Genomic DNA, 19,160 nt, shown 5'->3' with positions numbered 1-19,160 from the left:
GTGGGAGAGTAAGCCGGGTAAAGGTAAATACATCACTGAAGCGCATGCTGGGTGTTCATTTGCGGAGCCAGAATCCCAACATGTCTTCCTCTGATTCTTACCCTTGCTTAGCAAAGCATGTCTAGCAACCGAGCTACCCAGCATACACTGGTTTCACAGACCAAGGCGTTCTTATCATCCCGTACAACAGCGCACCGATAAAAAGAGAGCGAGTCAAAGTGGAGGAGCGGGAGGAATGTTAAGATTGCATTTGCAAACCCAGCCATTCAGAGTACTAATTCAAGTCAAAAGTACACAATTTAACAAAATTGGCACCTCAAGGCAACAGTGCTACGCTACAGGCGGCTGTGTGTGTGTCAATAGCGGTGCTCAATTCCCTTAAATCATTTCAACAAGGCTCCTCGTGGTTTGTTAAATTCGAATCACAGAACAATGATTATAGGACTGGTGGGAAAGAACACAGGGATGTATAAAGGAAATTAAAAACCAGGAGAAAAAAAAAATTATATATATATATATATATATATATTAAACCCAAGAGCAAACAGCTCTGATCCCAAGCGGCGCTCGAACCAGGCGCATGTACTACCCAAGGAAAAAACAGAGCTGCCTTGCAGGGGGTAGATTTGTACATGTTTGCCCCTTTGTACCATCGGGTTCCTGTTACTGCAGGACGAGGAATGGAAATGTACTAAAGTGCTATCAGACTGGGGACAGGCCCAGCGGTACCTTGACAAAAGGGTTCGAGCATCGAGCTCAAAAAAGTCCAGGCCACAACTAAATCCAAGATCTCCGGGTCGCCACGGAAATCAGAGAATCGAGAGAAATATTCATCTCTCTTGTCGTTCTTTTAAAGTGCCGTCACCGTTGGAAGAAAAAGACAAAAAAAACCCGAACAAATAAAGAAAACGGAAGAGCCGGGTGAAGCGAAGCCGCTAGTGATACTGCGCGAACGTGTGCCTCAGGAGCTCCTCAGCTGAAGGTCTCTGCCTGGCCTCTACAAAAATCCGTTTGAGAAAGTCCCGGGAATGCTCGGAGACGTGCGGCGGCAGCTGCGGGTTCGTTTGCTGGGTTGCAATTTTAAAGATGGCGGCCATGGCCTCAAACTCTGCCCAAGGAGGCTTCTCTGTCAGCATTTCCACCACCGTGCATCCAACGCTCCTACGGAACAAACACGCGCATTACAAATAGGTTTAAAGGAGTGCTTTCCTACGAATTGCTCTGGAGGATGTTTAACGACGCGCTCGTTTACTATATAAAAGCTGTGTGGCGAGAGGTGGCAAAACTAGCATGGATTTCCAGTCCCAATTGGCAAAAAGTAAAAAATCATCTAAATTCCCAGACAAGGAGAATGGCTGAAATGTGAAGCACATCAGAAGCTCGTAATTGAAGGTGAAGATATTTTGTTAATCTGAAACGGTCTCTTTTAATGAGCAGCCAACACCATGATGATGGATGCTTTCCCTATCGGCTTAGATGCGGAGTTGAGGCCATTTATAAATGACCTGGGTCGCTTTAAGGAGAGACACATAAGTTACTTGCGTGTCTTGATGGGTAGTTAAATAGCCTATAGAACCCACCAGATATCTGCTTTTCTGCCGTAGCCCTCTCCGCTGATGACCTCTGGGCTCATCCAGTAGGGCGTCCCTGTGACCGACTTCATCCCTGTTCCAGAAAGACAGATCGTCTGCAGCCGCTTGCTGGCACCAAAGTCTCCCAATTTCACGTTTCCTGAAGAGTCTCGCAAAATATTTGCCCCTGGGGGAAAACGATCAGGTAAGGAGAGGACGCTCTGCACGCTGGGAAAGGCCGGGACAGATCTAAGATCTTTTCACAATCGGACCGCCAGTACCTACCTTTAATGTCTCTATGGACAATCATATTACTGTGCAAATAGTGAACGCCTTCCAGGATCTGTCTGGTGTATTTCCGAGTCACGTTCTCGGTAAGAGCTCCATAAGCCTTGAGCTGATCCTTAATAGATCCCTGCAAAAAGAGGATTCAAAGCGTCAACAACATGCAAGTAAAAGAACAAGCGGATGGTATATATCATGCGGATCTTACCCCTGGCATATATTCCATGAATATGGAGAGAGTCTTTTCCTGGGTATCTCTCAAGCAGCCATAATACTGAACAATTCTCTCGTGCAAGAGGTTCTTCAGCAGCTGAATTTCACACTCCAGAGCGTTCACCTCCTACAACACAAACCCGACTGAGCTACTTTAACCAGCAAGGAAAACGCACATGGACGGGCAGGCGGACAAAACAAAAGACATGCAATATGTGGAATAAAGCCCCGGATTGAAACTGCCCCATCCTAGAGATGCAGTAATCAGAATGCAGACGGCCCCAGGTAATAGAAGCCCAGAGATAAAGAATACTGGTGGGGATTCTCTAAATCTTACCTTACTGGTTTCCGGACTGTCTGGATCAAACTGGACTTGTTTGACAGCCAGTTCTCTGCCAGTATCCGCGTCGTAGCACAGGTACACCCTGCCAAAGGCTCCCTGTCCCAGTAACTTCCCAAGCCGCCAGTTGGATGGGGCACGCGGGGCTGGAATCAAAACAGGGAACTTCATCCAAACAGTGCTTCCATGAAATAGGAGAGAATTTAATGGGAGAAATAATCATGCAGCTTCTGAGACCCGGAATCATCTTCTAATGATGCATATACCATCTCTAATCTGAAGCTGTAATTATTGCTGTATATATTCCCCTTTTCTTGTAAAAATGTGTGGTTTGAGAACACTTTAGTCATACGCAGCATTACTCTGGACATGTGGGACGACAGCCAGACACCATGAGCTCTGCTTTCTCGGTAGCTCTTTAAATCACCCGGCTGACCGGCGTGAAAAGAACCAGAATACCGAATACTTACATCGGCTCGGCGGGCTGATATCCATCACCGTCAGCGTGGAGTTGTCTATGTCGCTGCCCCGTCTCATCAGCCGGCTGTCCTCGTACTCGGGCGTGAAGACGCTGCTCCCGCTGCTCGTACTCAGGGAGTGATCGGTGGGGCTGAAACTAACCGGGGATCGGAAGCTGTTGCCCTGGGTTCTGCGGGCTCGGGGGAAGGTTTTGCGACCTGTGTAATAAATTGAAAGCCGGTGTAAGACAGCGAGCACGACTACTCTCGATATAAAAGGGGCACAATCATACGTGATTTATCTTTTATTATTCATGTCTGAACAATAGAGAGAATTTTAAGCGGTATGAGCAGCGATATCTTACGCCGTCCCAACAAAGAGTCAACCTTAGAGACGGACATTAGGCATAAAATGGTTTTCAGGACAGGGCTGGAGATACAGATCTAAGCAATGGTGTTTTTTTTTTTTATATAAAAAAAAGACTGGTTAAGTGGCCTTATTGCCATGGCAACCATTAAAAAGTCCCAAAGTATTGGTCCAGTCCATTGCTTGTCTAGAGCTCCGCTCCAGTTTAATTTAATTATGAATTATATTCCTCTTTAAATAGCGAGTAAAGCTCCAAGCACATTCTCAGCTAGGTTTGTCTTTTGCCGGCCGATGTAAGCTCTGCCGCTCCTCTAAGCCCAATATATGTGCCGAAGGAATTTTAGGAGAATCAGAGACACATAAACCAACTCTACGGGCCGTCCGTGCGATTGTTAATACAAGTCAAACGGTACTAAAAACCCTGCAAAGAGAATAAAACAAGCTGCTTCTCACCGTCATTACAATCCTGGTGATGATATGAAACGTGGTATCTTCGTGGGTACGTGCCGCCCTTTCCAAACTTCTCAAACACTGGAATGTCATATTCTGAAAGCAGAGCAGAAACGTATTAATAATTATCATTAAAAAAAAAAAGAAAACTCCTACCATCCTCAGCAAGGTTATTAACCGGGCCAGCTTGCCTTTGAGGATGTTACTATTAAACTATGTAGCAGCAAAGTCCTACAGCCATCATAAATACCTAGATTCAAACGCTAACCGATGTTGTTAAAAAAAAAACTTTAGCTGTGGTTTTCCCTCCAAGGATGGAAGAGATCGTAAATTTCATATTTTTTTCTCTCGCTCTTTTTCGGGAATGGAGGTCGTATAAAATCTGTGCGGCTGTAGCGTTTATAACTCATCCAAACTGTCTCAGATTCTCTTGAATCTTGCTTTTTATTTGGTTATTTCCCTAGTTTTAACTAAAAGATTAATTAGATTTATTTCCGTGGGAAGCTTTGAACGCAGCGGGTTAAACCTCGTCTATAGAACGTTACATCACAGCTCATACCATCGCCTGTCAATTATTTACCGCATGTCACAAACATCTCACCTTGAAAATATTTTCAAAGCAAACATATCTACTCCAGGTCCGGGGCGACAGAAAACGATACTAACGTTCCTTACCTGAAAACTCCTGGTAATTATCCGGGTAGCTCTGGGCTCGCGGCATGCGCGACTTAGGATAGCTCTCTCTGCAACAATACAAAAGAGAAATGCGGTGAGCCATCTGTATCCTCCGCTCTCCCCAATACAATAAAGTGCGAATCCTCTCTTCCAGCTCTATCCCGAAACAATCCGTTGCCCCTGAACGTCACACACACCGTGCGCGAATATCATGGAGGAACAGTCGTTTGTTCCTCGGGGCAAATTAGCTGGAAAAATTATCGGGAAGGGAAAATGATTCTAACCAGGGCTGGAAAAAATGTAGCTAATGGAGACAGAAAAAGAGCTGAGCAATTTGCCATTTTCTGGAATATCTCACTTACCCGTCCAAAGGGCTATCTAGGGATGGACAGCTTCCCGATCCAGAATTTTCAGGGCTGCTGAGGGACAGGGGGTCGAGCATCTAAACAAAGACAAGAAAGGTACAAAAGGCTTAGGGGTTGGTTTTTTTTTTACTTATTAAAGGGGATCACTTTCGAAAAACAAATCCTCACATGCCCCCCTTTTAAAAAATATCTTGATTGGCTTTTTCTAAACTTGATGACATATAATGATTACATTTCAAGACTTAGCACACCGGTCAACCGGGGGAACCAAATGTTTGGTTTTTTTGTTTGCTTTTTCTTTTTAAATAGCCAACCAACGATTCATCAGGTTCTTGCATTCTATGAAATCTCTACATAGCGAGTACATAGCAAAAGGGACAAGTAACAAATCATTAAGAGCTTTTACTTGAATTTGGGAAAAATATTTTGAAAGATCTCCACAATAAGAGTGGATTTTAAATAAGGTATAAAGCAGAAGAGAAACGGGGAGGGGAGGGGGGTTTACTTGGTCCATGCTTTCGGGTATGAATTCTCCTTCACTGTTGATGCTGGTGAAGGACCCATTACGGACAGCTTGGTGGAGCTCATCGGGAATGTATCCTGGAGGAGGAGAGCTTCTATCCCTGGTCTGAGTACCTAAAAATGCATAAGGAAGTAATCAGTCAAAGAACATATAACCTGATGAGGTCACTTAGAAAAATCCTTGTTTTTGAAAGAAAAGCACAAGTTAACAAGGTAAACATGAAATGGATCAGAGATCCAGCGCAGGCAGGGTTAATGTTATAAATGACTACTGTAGCTGGAAATAGATGATTCTTAATGGAATATCTTCTTTATCACTCCCATCACTCCTGTGTTCCAATGGCACGTTGACTTGATAATAAATACACCTTTTCACCTACCAGCTATATTACAGGTCCTCTCCATCATGCCAACCACGGTTTTATCCAGATTTTCCAGGGAAGGTATACGTTCCATGTCACAGGGGCTGGGAACCTGCACATCACAATAATAAATAACATTTTAAACCCATTTACATAGCTGGGAATGTACCGGCGACTCGTGTTTGAACAAACCACATAGATTGCAAGCTTCGTTCACCAGCCACATAGTTCAATACATGCAAGCATTTCACTCTGGTATACTAAATAGGAAACATGTTTTATCATACCTCCCTTTTGCTTTGTACATGTTGATGATTTCAGCAGCACCCCGGAACACGAATGTGTATGCATATTATGTTTTTATAGGATGTGCACTACCCTTTCTGTATTTCTCGTGCATATTTGCAGGTTCTGACCGCACTTTAAGGTTGAGTAGCCGCTCCGACCACACAGGAGCCTCATGAATGGTGTCCAGAGAGGGCTTTAAATTGCATGAGAGTCTCAATGGGTTAAAGTGTGCTGCAGTCCCACTGATTCAGCTCCTCGGTAAACAATATAGCCAGGACTTGGGGTGCTCTGACGTAGTGGCTGGCGAATCGATATATGGCCACATAGCGTTACGGAAGCCCCAACATTTATGGCTTTTAAATAGTATTTGCGGGGGGGGGGGGTCGGGGGGCACTGATTGTTTGCTTTGCTCATCATACCTGCGCATGTCCGTGTAGCACCAGGAGTATGCGAAGGCTCTTCATGTGAGTGCTTCGATCCAGCAGTTCCACAGCCTTGTCCAAATCATCCTGCGTTTTTAATGGGATTACCAGCTGCAAAGTATATAAATCCACGTATAGATATATGCGATGAGTTAAACCCTCTTAAGGGGCTAACTATGGGCAGACGTAGAGGATCACGGGGAATGAAGACCTAAACCCACCATGTTTCACTCTTTGACCTCTTTTCTAAGCATTTCCTATTTTTGGAACTATACTTTTGTGTCCACAGACTTTCTATGGGCCCTTCAACAGCGAAGAGCACTTCTGGTGCAAAGCGGTGACAGTGGCACAATCACCATAGCAACGAACAGAATATTTTTAGGATCCTCTGAACGGCCACTTTAGGAACGTCATTGTACCGCGGACTACAAAAGCCGTAAGATTGCAACATTGTTTTTATTTGGCGTGGAAACCTCGCTGCTCTTCTCCGAGTCGCAATAATCTGCAGCGTTACCTCATTATTGCTGTAATGGAGATCCATGCGCTGCCCGAACGCCACCTTCGCCTTGGCGAAAACATCTTGTAAGAGAACCGGACGGGGGAACTGCAGGATTCTGTACACAGAACAAGAAAAAGCAGGCCGTCATAAAAACTTCTCTTTTTAGAAGAATAAATGTAAGAAAATCCACAATCAGCTTAAAGTATAAATACACGACTGTTCAGAAGTTTGGGGTCACTTAGAAATGTCCAGCGCAGATGGGGTTAATGTTGTAAATGACTACTGTAGCTGGAAACGGCTGATTTTTCATGGAATCTCTTCATAGGCGTACAGAGGCCCTTTATCACTCCCATCACTCCTGTGTTGCAATGGCCCTTTATCACTCCTGTGTTCCAATGGCCCTTTATCACTCCCATCACTCCTGGGTTCCAATGGCGCTTTATCACTCCCAGCACTCCTGGGTTCCAATGGCGCTTTATCACTCCCAGCACTCCTGGGTTCGCTGATTCAAGTTTAAAAGGTTGATTGCTCGTTAGAAACCCCTTTTGTAATTATCTAACAGACAGAAATGTCCTTGTTTTCCATAAAAAACAAACCCCAAACCTTTGAACAGTTGTGTATATGTTACTACCCAAAACAAGCCAATTTCTGGCAGGTAAAAAGCATCAGAGTCGCAAAGAACTTAAATCATTTAAAAACAGGTAAAAAGATACGTCACAGAACAAAAACTAACAGGAGTGAAGATGTCGGGCAGGAAGGATAGTCAGTTGTTTATTTGAAAGGAGTTTATGCAGTTAAGGGACAGTTTTGTGGTTTTTAACTCATTCCTCTATTAGTTATGAATCTCTGAGCTGACCTTGTATAATGTACAATGCGATAAGTAAAGAGACTGCCAAGAACCTTCTCTGATTTAACTATACATTATACAGGGCCAGGCAAGTTCTTCCTGCAGCAGGTCACTGACTTAAGCCCTTCCAAATGCATAGTGAAGTTGAAGAGCTGAAACACTCGTTTAGTGAATAGACCCCAAAGGCACTGCGGTTATATACAGACTGGCCTTGTGCGGAATTTGTTCTAATTCCGTTTATGACTCCTCTGTATAAACAGCGCGAGAGGATTACTCTGTATCAGCAGAAACCTTTGGTCTCTGTCACGGGATCTGTATGTTAATTGACCCGACCGGATTCACAACATGCGCTGCCTTCTATTTTAAAAGCTCTTCATACAATACAGGAGAGGACATGCTTTGGGATATCAGAAGCCCCCCCCCCCCCCCCCCCGACTCCCCACTAACACCAAGGGGCTCTAATCAGAGGCAGACTAAATAAATGAAATAAAGGCTGAGGATTAAGTACCATATTGTCCCGATTATAAGCACACCCTTATAGTTTGGTGCCATTTTAATGAAAATCTATATTTTTCTCTCCTTGAGAGAGAGAGTGAGTGAGAGAGGGCGACAGCGAGTGAGAAAAGGAGAGAGTGAGTGTGTGTCACACAGACAGATAACCATTTAGAAGACTTGAAAATGATATTTTAGGATAATTAAACATTTGACGGGTCAGTAAGATAGCGGCTCCTGCACAGAAATAGCGAGATTTCCATCCGACGCAGGAATACGGTGTTACAGGGTCACCGTACCCAAGGCTGGGTCCCCTGTTTGAGGGCTGAGGAATCACCAGTCAGTCCCTCATACGGATCGCACTCAGCTATCCACGGATCATCCAGACCACCATTCGTAGTAAACCAAGAAGAACTCTCTTTATTACAAACACACAGAATTTATATACAATCTCAATGCAATGTGCACCGAACCCAACCCCCAATCCCATCAGCCACATCCCATCACAAATCCCATCAGTATACAGGGGATGTATCAGGTGAGGGGATTACAGAATACAATGGGTTCCCCCACCTGTGTTATCCCCCCTGTAGTGCGGGTGCCGGCGGGGCAGACAGGGCTGTGTTGGCTGATTAAGAGCCCCAGCCAGATTATAGGATCGTCTCTTTGAAGGCTGGGGCTGAATCCACATCAGTCTCTGGGCCGGTTACACAATAAACACAATATAATATATTACCGGGTCACGGTATACGGAACCGGACACAAAAGTGCTCCGTGACCCGGCTAAACTTCATATGACACATGAGCCAGCTAGCCTGGCCCTGTCACAGATCTCCCCCTTGACCAACGGTCCGGCAGACCAGGCAGATCCACACGGGTCTGCTGCAGGCTGTCCGAGTGGACAAAGTTCAAAGGTGCAGGCCTTAGTTCATGGCCCCCTTTGTCAGAAGCATCCATTGAAGGTGGGCCAGGGCCCTGGTCGCCCAAAAGGATAGTCAATAGTCCTCTGTGAATTGGAGGACGGTCCCAGCTCAGCCGGGGGCACATGGCTATCCCCCTCACCGGGGTAACAGGGGCACGTGGAGACTCTTGCTCCCTAGTCTTGGGAACTGAGTCTGGGGCAGCTGCCAGGCCAGGGTGGTTGCATGGAAGGAAAACCCTGCTGATCGGGCCGGGGGCACTCGGGGAACCAGGGAAACGCGTAGAGGTAGTAAGCGAGGCCTCTACCGGGACACTGGAGTGACCTAGGGGACACTCTGGGACAGGAACAGGTGCCCTTACAGGGTTATTGGGCGAGCTAAGCAGCTCTGCGGGGTACTCAGGGGACCCAGGGGAATACTCCGGGGCAGGGACAGGTGCCAATACTGGACCACCGGGAGGGTTAAGCAGACCCTCGATCTTCCTCTCTGGGACAGGTGCCTCTGCCTGGGCATGGGGAGAGTCAGAGGAACACTCTGGGACAGTGACCTGGGCTTCCAGGAGGACACTTGGGGAACCAGGGATCACTTCGGAGAACACAGGGATAGGAACCAGGGCCTGCGCCAGGCTACTGAGAGGACCCAGGGAACTCGGCACCCCCTCTGGCGTCCTCGCTAGGTTAGGGAACGGTGCCTCTACCGGGTCACCGGGGACTTCAGTGGGAACCTCTGGGGCAGTGACCCGGACTTCTCCCAGGACACTCGGGAAATCAGGGGGACAATCTGGGGCCCTGGCTTCTACGAGCATAGATAAGGGTTTGGTGAGGGGGATTGTGCCACTTACTCGGGCGGTGGGGACAGTCATCTCTTCTGCCGGGGTAGAGCAGCCAGGGTTGTCGGTGAGGACTTGGGTCGGAGCTTTTGGCTTCCTCCTCCGCTTCTTCTTGCTGGCGAGGACCTCGGTTCTTCTCACCAGGGCAGGGGCCGCGGAGTAGGTGAAGAGGACCTCGGTCCCACTCCCGCAAGTTGTAGTACCATGCTCCCAGTCTCCTTGTAACTCCTGGAGCTCCACTCTCCGCAGCAATTCTTTATAGTCCCTCTCGAGCTGCCATTCCTCTTGGACCAGGCAATCCATAACAGCCTCCAGCTCGGGGGGAATAGCATAAACCAGGACTTCTGCACGGTTGTCCCAGATTGTATCCCTGCGGTACTGGCAGGGGCTTCCGAAGGACGAGTCAAATTGGAAGGCATCATATATCAGTCCTGGGTCGACGGGGCTATACAGCATCAGAGGGTCGCTGTGGTCTTCACCTGCTAACTGCTGGGAGAATCCCTGGTAGCGGCTCTGGAGGTCGAGCTCTGCATATATGAGACCCCTCAATTCGTCTTCCCACTCCGGCAACGGGTTCTCCCCCAGGAGTGGAACTCGTAGATCCCACATTGTCCAGTACTGTGCCCAGTACGTTTCAAAGTGGGGATGGGAGAAATCATCCCTCCAGTCTGCAGGCGCAGACTAACTGCCATTGCTGGTGTTCCAGCTCACACACCTCGGCTGTAACCCGGTCTGTCTCACCCTCGGGTTCTCGGAAGGGTTGGATATCCTGGTATGATATTTTGGGGGTCTGTTCCCCTAGTCTGGGAGATACAGACCCACTCTGGCTCAGTTCCCGGTGACACATTTCAATCACCGCCGTCACTTGCTCCGATGTAGCCCCTCCTGGGTACAGGGATAGGTGCCATAGAATGTTCTTTTGTAGAGCACTCAGTCCGAGGCTCTCCTCTGGGGCATCCTGGTGCCGGTCCATCTCTCTGCAGTCCGCAATCAGAGTAGCCTTTCCTTTGCTACAAACCTCCAGGAGCTCTCTCGGTGTCTCTCGTCTGCAATCCCAGTTGGTGGTTTGGATTTCACCCAAGTCGTGGGATTCTTCCCACCGCTGCCACCAAATGTTACAGGGTCACCGTACCCAAGGCTGGGTACCCCTGTTTGAGGTCTGAGGAATCACCAGTCAGTCCCTCATACGGATAGCACTCAGCTATCCACGGATCATCCAGACCACCATTCGCAGTAAACCAAGAAGACTTCTCTTTATTACAAACACACAGAACTTTATACAATCTCAATGCAATGTGTACCGAACCCAACCCCCAATCCCATCAACCACATCCCATCACAAATCCCATCAGTATACAGGGGATGTATCAGGTGAGGGGATTACAGAATACAATGGGTTCCCCCACCTGTGTTATCCCCCCTGTAGTGCGGGGGCCGTCTGGGCAGACAGGGCTGTGTTGGCTGATTAAGAGCCCCAGCCAGATTATAGGATCGTCTCTTTGAAGGCTGGGGCTGAATCCACATCAGTCTCTGGGCCGGTTACACAATAAACACAATATAATATATTACCGGGTCACGGTATACGGAACCGGACACAAAAGTGCTCCGTGACCCGGCTAAACTTCATATGACACATGAGCCAGCTAGCCTGGCCCTGTCACATACGGAGGTTTCCTTCATAAACATTCTGAAAGGTGGATTAACCCACCGGTGCCCAGCTACGTGATAAATCCCCACAACAAATTCACAAAGCTAAACAAAAGAGTAAGTGGAAGGTCGGCGTTCGATACTCGCCTCTTTTCCCGACGAAATTCAAACTTCACTCGCACGTCGTTCTGTAACAAAAACAAATTATTTTATAATATTAATAATAACTTGTGACGTCTCAGCTTCCCACCACACTGCGCATTATAAAGGAGCGAGCCCAGCCAGTTTCCCCTGCAGCAATGACCCTGGCCCCGTATCATGTATAGATTATGTAGGGAGATTCCTTTAATCACCACGTGCACAGCCACGCATCACCTTGACAAGTTTGCCCCGTAGCAAGAAAGCGGATTAAAGTCGCTTCTCTGCGTTTCGGCTAAGAAGTGCCTGCGAGAAAGCTCGGTCCTCTGGCCGAGTAGGCTGAACGATGCCAGGGGTATGCTTTTAGAGCCCCTGGTATGGGGCTACGCGGGCCTCCCCCCGTGTTTAGGTGGTGCGGGGGCCACATTACACGGGAATTTAAGAGCACTAGGATAATGTAGATTTTTGTTTTCCTTCGGGCCTCGCAGTTTTTGGGTTTTTTCCCCACTTAAATATGCCGTGGCCTATGACTGTGGTGTGGAGCCGGGGCCACAGTTTTTGGTGATTTCAGTAACAGTTGGGAACGGCACTGCGGAGCCGGGTCCCCAAAGACTCTCTGTTGGTGGAGTGGGGGGGGGGTTGAGACTTTTGGCCACCATCACCCCTGGAAGACTTCAGTAGGTTTCACCTACGAAGAAAACTCTAGAACAATTGTCCCTACTGACCTCGGTCTGGGAGGGAATGCAAGAACCCACTTTAGGGGAGAAAAATGATTGGGGGCCTGGTTTCCCTGTGGCCCTAAACCCACTTGGAACACCAGAATCTTTATTGTTCTTTACATAGACAGCGGATGCACACAATCCCGGACATTTAGAAAACGAGGGGCTATCTAACTATGAGAAGAGATAGAAGCCATCAGAGTCCACAGCGTCATGCAGAATTAACCGCTTAAGCTTCCTCGTATCACCCTTCACTGGGTCCATGACAAGCTTCGCACAGCTTACCTGCTTTTTGGGAGACGTGGACTTGGCGTTGACCGCGTCCTGCAGGCTGGCGGCCGGCCGGCTAGATTTATGCAGCACGGCCAGATCCTGCATGATTGAGTCCAGAGCCTGCTGCTCATCTGCGGGGGACACAAAAATGTATTATTATATTATTGTTTTCGACGCGGACGCTCTCCCCTGACCCTCTGGTCTTGGTGGAGAGCACCTCCAGACATCAAGAGATACATCAGACAACTCTTTCAACATCACAAGTACCAGCTGGCAGATCGGCCCTATTAGGCCCACCTGGTCTGCCTGTTTATCCTGCCGTATCCATCGCAGACTATCACACACCTAAGCAGAGTCATTTGTGACACGTTTCCTATTAATTTCCTGTTCTTTTGGTGAAGAAATGGTGCTGACCAGGGTCCCGACGTGTCATGGCAGAGCTGTATGACAGCCGCGTGTTACCACGGTTACGGAGAGGGGGGGCGCTACGGCTGCAAAGATCACAATATCATCTCCTAAAGGCCCCCGTCTGGTGCTGTCTGCAGAGCGTCTGCTCCCCTCCCCGGTCGCTGTACAGTTTGGACGCGCCGTGTCACAGCTCGCAGACATGACATCATATGTTTGCCAAACCTGCGCTTTACGTTTGTTTTTCTGCGCAGACAGGAGTATCTCAGGGCCGCGGCGGACGGACGCATTCAGGAGGTTCCCACAGAGTAAAGATTTTTAACCCTTTATTGTCAAGGAAAAGCATGCAGGAAGAAGAAAAAAATGTATATAACGACCAGCAAAAATCCCTGTTAAAAGTGACAGCGACCGGAAAAAACGCCGTATTATAGAGATTTGTAAAACACTATTCCTCCATTCTCCGCGCGCCACTAGCAACAGGCGATAAAGGGAACGATCAGCAACACAACTTAAAACCAAATACAACTTTTGCTTTTTAGTTTTCTATCATTTAAAATTGTTTTAAGAGATTTAGTTTAAAAGACAGTACAATAAATCCCTAACCTGATTAACTATTCCCTTCTACCCCCCCCCCCATCATCAATCAAATAGGGTCACGTAACCAACAGGACAATTAGCATTTTTCATGGGAAACAAGGAAGTTTCTGGCTGTAACATAATTGCAAAAGGGTTTCTAACCATTAATCAGCCTTTTAAACTTGGATCAGCAAACACAACATGCCATTGGAACCCAGGAGTGATGGGAGTGATAAAGGGCCATTGGAACACAGGAGTGAAGAGAGTGATAAAGGGCCATTGGAACACAGGAGTGATGGGAGTGATAAAAGGCCATTGGAACAGAGGAGTGATGGGAGGGATAAAAGGCCATTGGAACACAGGAGTGATGGGAGTGATAAAGGGCCATTGGAACACAGGAGTGATGGGAGTGATAAAGGGCCATTGGAACACAGGAGTGATGGGAGTGATAAAGGGCCATTGGAACACAGGAGTGATGGGAGTGATAAAGGGCCATTGGAACACAGGAGTGATGGGAGTGATAAAGGGCCATTGGAACACAGGAGTGATGGGAGTGATAAAGGGCCATTGGAACACAGGAGTGATGGGAGTGATAAAGGGCCATTGGAACACAGGAGTGATGGGAGTGATAAAGGGCCATTGGAACAGAGGAGTGATGGGAGGGATAAAAGGCCATTGGAACACAGGAGTGATGGGAGTGATAAAGGGCCATTGGAACACAGGAGTGAAGAGAGTGATAAAGGGCCATTGGAACACAGGAGTGATGGGAGTGATAAAAGGCCATTGGAACAGAGGAGTGATGGGAGGGATAAAAGGCCATTGGAACACAGGAGTGATGGGAGTGATAAAGGGCCATTGGAACACAGGAGTGATGGGAGTGATAAAGGGCCATTGGAACACAGGAGTGATGGGAGTGATAAAGGGCCATTGGAACAGAGGAGTGATGGGAGGGATAAAAGGCCATTGGAACACAGGAGTGATGGGAGTGATAAAGGGCCATTGGAACACAGGAGTGATGGGAGTGATAAAGGGCCATTGGAACACAGGAGTGATGGGAGTGAGAAAAGGCCATTGGAACACAGGAGTGATGGGAGTGATAAAGGGCCATTGGAACACAGGAGTGATGGGAGTGAGAAAAGGCCATTGGAACACAGGAGTGATGGGAGTGATAAAGGGCCATTGGAACACAGGAGTGAAGAGAGTGATAAAGGGCCATTGGAACACAGGAGTGATGGGAGTGATAAAAGGCCATTGGAACAGAGGAGTGCTGGGAGGGATAAAAGGCCATTGGAACACAGGAGTGATGGGAGTGATAAAGGGCCATTGGAACACAGGAGTGATGGGAGTGATAAAGGGCCATTGGAACACAGGAGTGATGGGAGTGAGAAAAGGCCATTGGAACACAGGAGTGATGGGAGTGATAAAGGGCCATTGGAACACAGGAGTGAAGAGAGTGATAAAGGGCCATTGGAACACAGGAGTGATGGGAGTGATAAAAGGCCATTGGAACAGAGGAGTGATGGGAGGGATAAAAGGCCATTGGAACACAGGAGTGATGGGAGTGATAAAGGGCCATTGGAACACAGGAGTGATGGGAGTGATAAAGGGCCATTGGAACACAGGAGTGATGGGAGTGATAAAGGGCCATTGGAACACAGGAGTGATGGGAGTGATAAAGGGCCATTGGAACAGAGGAGTGATGGGAGGGATAAAAGGCCATTGGAACACAGGAGTGATGGGAGTGATAAAGGGCCATTGGAACACAGGAGTGATGGGAGTGATAAAGGGCCATTGGAACACAGGAGTGATGGGAGTGATAAAGGGCCATTGGAACACAGGAGTGATGGGAGTGAGAAAAGGCCATTGGAACACAGGAGTGATGGGAGTGATAAAGGGCCATTGGAACACAGGAGTGATGGGAGTGAGAAAAGGCCATTGGAACACAGGAGTGATGGGAGTGATAAAGGGCCATTGGAACACAGGAGTGATGGGAGTGAGAAAAGGCCATTGGAACACAGGAGTGATGGGAGTGATAAAAGGCCATTAGAACACAAGAGTGATGGGAGTGAGAAAGGGCCATTGGAACACAGGAGTGATGGGAGTGAGAAAGGGCCTCTGTACGCCTATGAAGAGATTCCATTAAAAATCAGCCGTTTCCAGCTACAATAGTCATTTACAGCATTAAACCCGTCTGCGCTGGATTTCGGATCCATTTCATGTTAGTTTAATGGACAAAATCTGCTTTTCTTTTAAAACCAAGAAGGTTTCTAAGTGACCCCAAACTTTTGAACAGTAGTGTATCCGTTGAAAAAAAATGTTCCGAGGTTCTACTAAAACACATAAAGGAACATAATGGATACCATTTAATCTGAAACAGATGGTGATAGACCTATTGTTACTTTCATCGTGAAAACATTGTTCTGAATCCACTGCCATGGACCAGTGTATTAAAACAAGAGCCCTTCGCCCCCCGAGGGCCGGCAGGATGATCAGGGCTTTATATATTAAAAGGTTTTACCTGCAAAACTGAATAACGACTCCTGTGCAACGCGGCAATCGTTGGCGTTGTACTTCGCCGAAGGCCGAGGGGCTTATACCTGCACCTGTTTTAAGTGATTATTTCAACGGCCACTTACTCTGGGGCTGTTTAGGAACCATCGGAAGTACCCCTTTCCGTCAAATCCTTTTAAAACACACTCTTGCCTTAGAAACGGGGCAGCTAAGAGATAGCAATTTCCAGCTGCTGCTGAACTACAATTCTCATGATCCTCCGCACAAGATTCCACTTCTTAGAGAACATTCGCCTTTAGGAGACGATTTCAGTCTTGCAAGGGACAAGAGAAGAAAGCTGAAGCGCCAGTAGATTCTTACCCATGATGGCAGCCGGCTTCTACGGGATCCTTCGGGGAGATAAACTTCCCATGGGCAGTTTCTTCCTTTTCCTGAAAAAAAAAATAAGGAAAAAAAATTAACGTTTCCAAATTTACAGCCCAGACTGCTAGATGCCTTAAACCTAACCATAAAGTAACGAGTGGATCCCAGCTCTCCAGGGGCAGGTCACGCGACGGCAAAGCCGAAGCAGAGACACAGTGGGCACGTACGAGGACGGTCATGCGGAGAAACCGTTTGCAAGACCCAAAGTGAGAGCGTGCTTACAAGGTATTACAAGTAATTTTACCAAATGTGGCTTTTTTATGCAAAATACTAGAACCTACAGATCTTGGAACTCCAGCCGTGTTCTGAAAACGTCCCTGAGCAGCCCCACCGACGAAGAAAGCCTATAAAAATACTTTAATAGGCATTCTTTACCCGGCAGCTGGAGCTTCCCCCTTACAGGAGCCGGCGGCCGGAGCACCCCCCTTACAGGAGCCGGCAGGCCGGAGCACCCCCCTTACAGGAGCCGGCAGGCCGGAGCACCCCCCTTACAGGAGCTGGCGGCATCTTCTTCATATCGCATGACCTCAGCCGTCCCACCACTTTCCCAGAAGGATCCCCCCAGGACTACCAGACGGAGTAACACTTAAAACGTGGGAACAGCGAGGAGAAAAACAAGTATAAAAACCTGCAAAGTAGTCAGACCTGAAATACCAGAAGAGTAGAAAAAAAACCCCCAAAATCTGTAAAATCCCTTTCCAAGCGAGCGCGAAATAACTCTGTGCTGGAATATCGCATTTCTTACCGTAATACGGCTTTGTAATTCTCCCATAGTATAAAAATAAAGAAGTGTGAGAACATCCAGTGCAGACGGAGACGAAGTCCGGAGCTTCAGACAGAATCTCTCCTTTGGGAAAAAACGCTTCCAAAAAAGAATCACGAAAAAAAAAGGAACGAAAACCGCCGACTCGCCACCTGGCCGCGGATAATTCCGCTGCATGCCGGCAGAAACGTTGTGTAGCCGTGGGCTTCGCTGCATGCCGGCAGGAACGCTGTGTAGCCGTGGGCTTCGCTGCATGCCGGCAGGAACGCTGTGTAGCCGTGGGCTTCGCTGCATGCCGGCAGGAACGCTGTGTAGCCGTGGGCTTCGCTGCATGCTGGCGGTAACGCCATTTAGCTGTGGGCTCCGCTGCATGCCGGCAGGAACGCCGTGGGCTCGAAGTCCCGTGTCTTGCAGCGCTCATGGTAATACAGCATTAGAGAGAATATTTAGGAGAAGAGCAGAGCGGAAAGCGTCCGGCTACCAGAAGCCTCAGACCACGTTAACCCGTTCATTCTTAATCATATCTATCCTGGGCGCCTGTTCCATGCATCCACCACCTTATCTGAAAGGGAACACCATACGTGCCTTTTATCATGTTGGTTTAATCCTATGTATGCCAGTGATATCACAATGACATCACTGAGCTTATTGTATTGTTTATTTTTTTATTATTTCTTTCTTCTCTTTGATCTTCCCTGATTCTCCTGCTGATCGCAAAGCGTGTGATCCGCCAGCAGGGGGAGCACTCTGAGATCTAGACAGACCCTGCAGGGGTTATCCTGACCTCCATGACCTTCTGTTAGGTGTCAGCAGCGGCACCTACCAAAAGGGGATACCTGATCGGGCATTCCTGATGCACCGGGGAACTGGCACTTGCGTGTCGATTGGAAGCCATCATCTGCTGACAGGGGGGGGGGGGGCGAAGGTGTGTGTCCTAAAGGTAATCGTGCCACCTTGTGTACAGGGTAACGAAGGGGTTAATGTACTCGAAGTACTTAAGCATGCATTCTTCTTCACTGGGGACGTCAGTGACATTAGACCGTCCCTTTAAAACAATAAATCGAGCGTCATTATTAGCTCATTGAATTGCATTAGATTGCAAGCTCCACTGGCGTCCTCTTCAGCTGACATTAAGATGGTTCGTGTCATAAACCAGCTGAGCAGATCTACCACGACTTTGCCTTACTGCAATAAACCGATCCCGGACACGCTTCGGCCCCAAAAACAGTTTAATAAACGCAGTCGCTCGGTGCCGGCGAGTCGTTTCCCGCAGAGAGCGGAAGCTTCGTGCAATAAAACCATGAGATATTTCGTCACTTTAACAGAGCCTTTCTAACCCGTCAGAGGAGCAGGAACTGCAGATTTCGTAATCAGAGGGTGGTCTGTATTCAGAACGGTATTGCAACTTCAACAGTGCGGCAATATCACTCGCACCCTGACACACAAACACACCATAACGCGCACGCTCGAAAGTTTGGGGTCACTTAAAAATGTCCCTGTTTTCTAAAGAAAATCACATTTTGTCCATTAAACTAATATGAAATGGGACGAAATCCAGCACAGGTGGGGTTAATTTTGTAAATGACTGCTGTAGCGGGAAACGGCTGATTTTTTATTGAATCTCTTCACAGGCGCACAGAGGCCCTTTATCACTCCCATCACTCCTGGGTTCCAATGGCCCTTTATCACTCCCATAACTCCTGGGTTCCAATGGCCCTTTATCACTCCCATCACTCCTGTGTTCCAATGTCCCTTTATCACTCCCATCGCTCCTGTGTTCCAATGGCCCTTTATCACTCC

At 47.8% G+C, this 19,160-nt stretch overlaps 1 protein-coding gene across 1 annotated transcript; it reads right to left on the bottom strand.

The window, feature by feature from the left end:
• Window positions 1–935: 935 nt before the first annotated feature.
• LOC149281304 (mitogen-activated protein kinase kinase kinase 2-like) lies at window positions 936–17,710 on the bottom strand. The gene is made up of 18 exons (XM_089499490.1): window positions 17,513–17,710; window positions 16,535–16,605; window positions 13,097–13,173; window positions 12,695–12,813; window positions 11,700–11,740; window positions 6,833–6,932; window positions 6,316–6,429; window positions 5,627–5,720; window positions 5,230–5,360; window positions 4,722–4,801; window positions 4,360–4,427; window positions 3,688–3,780; window positions 2,880–3,086; window positions 2,407–2,555; window positions 2,065–2,196; window positions 1,857–1,986; window positions 1,581–1,758; window positions 936–1,161 (listed from the first exon to the last, which is right to left on the bottom strand). The coding sequence occupies exons 1-18, from the start codon at window positions 17,708–17,710 to the stop codon at window positions 936–938; spliced, it is 2,208 nt and encodes a 735-aa protein (XP_089355616.1).
• Window positions 17,711–19,160: the final 1,450 nt, after the last annotated feature.

The sequence above is a fragment of the Sceloporus occidentalis genome, unplaced genomic scaffold, assembly GCF_023333645.1.
Source record: "Sceloporus occidentalis isolate IW3139 unplaced genomic scaffold, rSceOcc1.0.p SCAF_136, whole genome shotgun sequence".
Classification (NCBI taxonomy): Eukaryota; Metazoa; Chordata; class Lepidosauria; order Squamata; family Phrynosomatidae; genus Sceloporus; species Sceloporus occidentalis.
The sequence above is the reverse complement of the archived record's forward strand: the minus strand, read 5'-3'. Positions and strand labels throughout refer to the sequence as shown.